At 53.5% G+C, this 6,228-nt stretch overlaps 1 protein-coding gene across 1 annotated transcript in view; it reads right to left on the reverse strand.

The window, feature by feature from the left end:
- Kctd15 (potassium channel tetramerization domain containing 15) overlaps positions 1-6,228 on the reverse strand; it is a 15,555-nt gene extending 9,327 nt beyond the window's left edge. Inside the window, exons 1-4 of the mRNA XM_008839448.3 lie at positions 6,097-6,228; positions 4,425-4,523; positions 2,813-2,905; positions 2,002-2,177 (exon numbers count right to left, since the gene is read on the reverse strand). Of these exons, the coding sequence (XP_008837670.1) occupies positions 2,002-2,177; positions 2,813-2,878 (242 nt within the window). The 5' untranslated portion in view covers positions 2,879-2,905; positions 4,425-4,523; positions 6,097-6,228. The remainder of the gene's footprint in view (positions 1-2,001; positions 2,178-2,812; positions 2,906-4,424; positions 4,524-6,096) is intronic.

Consider the following 6,228-nt stretch of genomic DNA (forward strand, 5'->3'; position numbering starts at 1 on the left):
AACAATATTAAAAAAAATGAAAGAAAAAAGAAATATATCTTCAATGCTGGGAGGCAGAGGCAGGCAGATGTCTATGAGTTTGAGGCTAGCCTGGTCTACATAGCGAGTTCCAGGCCAGCTGGGGCTACAGGGCGACCCTGTCTCAAAAATACAAAAGAAAAGAAATACATCTTCTTAGAATTGCTGGGAAAAGAAAAAAAAACAATAAAAATTTGCAATAATCCCATTAAAAACTAAAAGGGCCCTACAGGGCCTTTTCAGCACAGTTCCCTCTGCGGGCTCCCTGATGACCCCTTGTTCCAACTGTCTCATAGGTCACACAAATTCCTGCCGTAGGCCTCAGCCTCAGCCTGGGGAACAGCTCAATGGTGAACCAGAAGCCAAGGAGGCAGAATGACAGATCCATCCAGAGCCCAGCCCTGAAAAAGAATGCAGACTGCCACCCCTCTGGGCATACTGAGTCGGTGGAGGGTCCCACAAGCCACATCACAGGACGAAGTCCTCAGGTCCCCAGAGAAAAAACATACTCTTATACAACAGGCGGTGGGTGACAAGGTATACAGTGGGCCAGGGAGGGAAATACCACCTCTCTCCGACTCAGTCACCAAGAGCCACCAGAGGTGAAAATGAGAAGGGAGCCTCCCTCCCTGCCCACCAGACCCAGGCTGTGATTAGTCCAGAAATGCAAATGTTGGATTTCAGGAAACACTCTTCTGAGAGGGTTGTGGGCAAAGATTTTATGAATTTCACTCACAAACACTGTCAGCCGATTAAGGGATGATCTATCTCACACAACTCAGAAATAACCGCAGAAGGCAAAACTGAAATTAAATAAGCAGAATCCATCTCTTAGCCTAGACAGGGCTCTGTGAGTGAGCACACAGGCCAATGCTGTCTATGTCTCCTGCCCTGCTTAAAGCCTTAAGTTCATACAGGCCCTGTGCCTAGCCTATGTGTCACCACTGTCTGTACCTCAACCTCTGAACCAAATACACTGCCAATGTCCCCTTCTCCAAGGGGAACCCCTTGGGCTCTGCCCAGCCACCTCTACACACTATAATCCTCTAGGCTCTGAGCACCCACTGTAGCGATGAGCCCTCAGTGTCTGGGGGATTAATTAACTCCTTTTTATTTTAACTGTATAAGAGAGAGGTGACACCTGACAGTCTTGTCCTCCTGCTGTCCCACCTTTGGTGGTGGTTGCCACCTCATTCAGGGAGTGAGCAGCGTGGGCTCAGTAAGCTGAAAGTTGTGTCCCCTGTAGGAGATGCTCACAGAGACCTAGCCCACCTCCATTAGTGCTGCTGCCAGCTCCTGTGCTACAGGGAAAACCAGGTATGTCCCTGGGAAGGGAATGCATGAGAGGCAACAGCAGTTGAGCAGGGCACCCAACACCTTGCTTAGGCTAAAAGTCCCCCTTGGGAGGAGCCTGTAAGTCCCCAACCAGGGTCCTGGTCACAGACACTGTGTATACTACAGGGATGTTGCAAGTATCCCTGACTGTCCTGGAATTACTAACCCATCACTACAAACTCCAGATCTAAAGGAAAGCCTGCTGTTAGTGCTAAGGGTCAAGCAGAGGTTCCCCAAACAGATGAGGGTACAATTGAGCTGGTCCTCCCTGCCTTTTCCCAAGTGTTAAGAGAAGAAACAAGATTCACTCTTTTCTCACACACAACACTTAGCACTTCTCACAAATGGTTAACTGTAGAGACCAAGTCTCAATGTCACTCAAGAGGGACCTGAAGGTTGTGTGAGATGCCCCAACGAGCTGCTGGCCAGGCTCATGTGGGACTGGCTTTATCATTAAGGTCAGTAGCTCCAACTTGTACCACAAGGGGCACCAGTGAAGGGTCAAAAGCCCCAGTGTGAAGCAGCCTTCAACAAGCAGACTCAGCCTCCCAGACACTCAGGAGCACCAGAGAGATAGGCCGTCGTACAGCACCCTATAAATGCTACTGTTCACAACCACAAGCCTGGGGCTCAGAGCCACGCTCTTACCTGGAGTCGGGGTACTTGGTGAGCGTGGCCAGGCTGCTGGTATACATGTGGCCGCCAACGTCAATGTGCACAGGTGCATTGGACTTGGTGAGCTGAGCTGGCAGAGGAATCCCCTGGGCAGCCAGGGGAGACACAGGCGACCGGGTGAGAGACAGCCGGGACATATTTCCTCCTTCCTAGAGATGGAAATAAGGGGAAAAACGAAGAGTTTTTAAGTAACCAGGACTGTGTCCTCCCTTTCTTGTGACTGTGATCACAGATCTAATCAGATCACTTTTGCCTGTGCCTGATCACATATTCAGCTGACAAATTATGGCCACCACTGTAATTAAGTGTATTTACATCATTTTCTTCAAAGTACTAGAGGGGGGAAGAAAGATACTTATTAGCAATAAGAAATCAAGAAAAAAATTTTTTTTCAAGGTGTCAGCCTCCAGGGGCATAAAACAAACTGCAAAATTCTAATTAAAGGTCGCGGGCTTATGTGTTAGATGTGAAATATCCCCTGACAAACGAATCACCAATTTGTGAATTGGGATTCAGGGGGTTTTTGCAAGTTTGTCTCAGTAACGAGACACCTCTAAATTAGTGACTTCCTCACCACCTAAGGCGTTGAGTTTTATACGTGTAGTAAATTTCACATCAAATTAAGAGCATTTTTGTTTCAAAAAATACATAATTGTACAGTCAAGTCAACAGTCATCTCCTAAATGCTGGGACTCAGAAGACCTGCAGTCAATGAGCAGACAGACACCCTGGAAAAGGGCAAAAAGGGGGTCACGGTGCTGACCCAGCCCACCCTGAAGCTCACCGCAGTGCCGGTGCTGCCGTGTGCGTGAAGCGAGGACCCACTCGGCCGCTCCTTGCGGTGAGGCATCTAGGCTTCCATCTCTGCCCAGAGTATCTGTGGGAAGCAGAGACGGGGTGGGCACTGGATCTCCCTGAGGTCAATGATACAGTCTGGGACCCCACACATACCAGGCAGCCCTTCCAGATTCCACCCGCCACTCCACACACCGAAGCAGGCCTCTGGGTCATTGCATACTAGACACACACACACACACACACACACACACACACATACACAATCATACACGTGTTTTCTAGGCAGCCCCATGTCTGCTAATTTGGCTAATGACAGTCCTGAAACATATGCTCGCCATTATTGCCCAACAATGTTTCAGAACAAATCTGATTTCCCTGGTATTTTAGGTTAGAGCTGTGTTACCAAGCGTGTCTCCTCTTGCATCAGTGGAGAGAACGTTGTGGAGTGCAGCTCCCCTTCGGTTGGGGAGCCCAGGACCTCCTGCCACCCTGTTAAGATGCAGTTTGCAATAGACTGGGATATAGGGAAGCTTTCTGCAGAAGCCAGGGCACAGGGATGAGGGAGAGTCTCTGGGGAAGTCACCAATCCCCTACAGCTCCCAAAGCAGAGAGAACCTGGTCTTTGTTTGCCTACTCTGCACCTCCCCACTTCTCCACAGACCCCCAGGATGGTGCTGTCTGCGCCTAATGTATTCCAGACCCCCTCAGGATCACACACCCTTGAGGCATCAGAGAGCTGGCCAGACAGTAATCAGCAAATGGGTTTTCTCTGCTCCTTCCCAAAGCTACTAAGGGACTTTTCCTGTGTGCCACAGCCACCTAAAATAAAACTGTCCCTCAGTCCTGAGAAGCCATGCTGGGGGCATTTCACAGGGCCTATGCAGGAGGGCCAGAGAAGGGTAGGTTTTAGGCTTCGGGCTGTCTGAAAACAGAAAGGAAAGGGAGCTTTGCACTATGAACGAACACACACACACACACACACACACACACACACACACACACACTGCCACAAACCTAACCTAGACGTCTCTGACACAGGTTTAACCCTTAAAGAGGAACTAGGAAATCCTGGGCAGTCACAGGATGCTGTTATCTGTCAAACTCTGGTTTCTAAATCTTTGCCTTGAGAATCAAGCCCTACAAATGTAAGGCTCCTCTGCTACGATTTGCTCTGCTCCCAGTGCTCTGGCAAGTTCCCCAATCCGACCTGAAATTGTTTGGGGTGGAGGTGGGGAGCTACTGTCACAGGGGTGGGGGGCATAGAGGGTGGCTGCTTGGTCACCTACTTTGGCCATTCCAGGTAACTTATCTCAAAGAAGTGCTGAGAAACCAAAACAGACCTGAGGGATGGATAGATTATCCAGCCTTGGGAGGCTCTGCTGGGGGGTAAGAGTCAGAAGGGAAGACCTGCTGAGGGTCAACAGAGCTAGAAGGAATTCCCATCAACACTATCTCAGCACCATGTTTTCCCCACAACCAAGGAGAGTGACAAGTAGCATCAAGCACCCATCGCCCAAGCTGCTCCAGCCTGTTCTCCCACAGCAGCCTCTTTCCCAGGGAAAGTACAGCCTGATGTTCACAGCAAGCCAGAAACTCACCATTGGAAGCCCCAGGCGTTATGCCTTGACCCGAATCTCCACGGCTCCCTCCGACAAACGCATCTGTGGTGGATCACGACCCTTCTCCCGAGACCACTTCTAAGGTCAAAGCAGAAAAGTGCATTTGGTAATAGACACAAGTTTACTGCACCAGCACCACCCCGAGATCCAGACCTGGTGGCTGAGGCTCCGCGAAGCCGCCTGTTGCAGGAACCCCAGGGGGCTTGCAAACTGGCCCAGCGTTGACCCGCTTCTCTCCAAACCGTGGCGGGAGTCCCTGGTCCCGCGCCCACCCGCAGCCGAGCCCCGCCCGCCTGAGCAGGGGGAAGTGAGCAGAATGCCACGCTCATTTACACACAAAATGATTTTGTGTCCCATTGTGCTCGCAGTTGTTCAGCTCTCTGGGGGTGATTAAACTGGCTGAGCTGCGGCAGCTTGAGACGATTTCACTAAATCGCTTCTTTGCTAAGCTGTTATTTTAACCATAAAAGGTAAACAGAAGGCGCCTTTTGAGTTCCCTTCAGCTCCATGCCCTGGGTGCCTGCCCAGAGCCACCGTGCCAGGGACAGGACGGTCCAGGGTATGGGCCCGGAGGGAGGCGGGCGGGCCACCTGGTGCGCGCCAGCCGGGCCGCGGAGCCCCGCCGGCCCGGGTGAACTTCGGGCCTGCAGGAGCCGGCTGGGCCGAAGCTCGGGACCCTGCGGGGCGGGGTGGCCAAGGCACCCGAAGCGCCAAGAGAGCAAGGGGTGGGGGTGCGGCAGGGGCGGGGACAAAGTTAAATCAAGAGGCAGACACTCGGAGACCACAGATGGGAAGCTCGCCTAATTAAGGACGTAAAAGCGCTTTTGTTCTCAAAGTTTATTGTTGCCGGGGTTTAAAAAAAATTAATTGAAACTAATGCTGTTATTCACTCGTGCAGTTAAATTCCTCCGTGCACATTTGAGACATGGAGTGAGAACTTGGAGGTTTTATCTTTCTGCAGTCGGGGGCTTCTCCAGGGAGGGCGGAGAGGCGCTGCAGAAGCGCCGGAGTGGGAGAAGGAGGGCGTCCGCGATCAGGTCAGGGGGTACGGATAGGCAGCGGGATCTGGAGATCCGCTCTCTGCGGCCGCCGGTTCCGGGCCCCGCATCCCGCTCCTGGACCACCACCAACGCTCCTGGTACGGGGCTCGTGGGGGTGGGCGTCGGAGGACACACATATGTCCCGTTAGAGACTTTTTTTTCCCTTTCTCTGATTTGGGCGCCAACTGGGTCCTGTGCACCCCGGAACCCCAGCTGCCTGGAGCCGGTTCCGGACTCCGGAAACTCGCAGCCTCTGCAGGGCACTCGACCCCGGTACTGGGACCAGAGTGCAGGGACCTGGACACACAGACAAATACACAGACACACACCCCGCGCGGCAGGAAGCTCGGAGCCGGGCCGACTGGGGAGGGTCCACCCGCGCTCAGGACCAGCCCACGTGGCCCCCCCCTCCCCGCTCGCGCCAGGCCTTTGTGCTGGGCGCCCCCGCGCCGCCAGCCCCGGTGCTCAGCAGAGGCACAAAGCAGCTACCCCCCAGCCCCCAGCCCAGGTCCCGACCCCGGCCGAGTGACTTTCTCGCCGTTGCAGCCACTTTGGGCAAAGAGGGGGCGCGGCGCGATGCGGCGCGGGGGGTCACCCGCGCTTGGGCTTACCTTGGATCCGGCTCGGGCGCAGCCTCCGCCCCCCGCAGCCTCCGGTTGTCGGGCGCCCGGCGCAGCCTCGTCGCCTAATGCTCGATGTGCGCGGGTCGCTCCGGTCTCGTCCTGGAGTTACTTTCTCTCTCT

The sequence above is a fragment of the Nannospalax galili genome, unplaced genomic scaffold, assembly GCF_000622305.1.
Source record: "Nannospalax galili isolate Female #2095 unplaced genomic scaffold, S.galili_v1.0 scaffold159, whole genome shotgun sequence".
NCBI classification, from domain to species: domain Eukaryota; kingdom Metazoa; phylum Chordata; class Mammalia; order Rodentia; family Spalacidae; genus Nannospalax; species Nannospalax galili.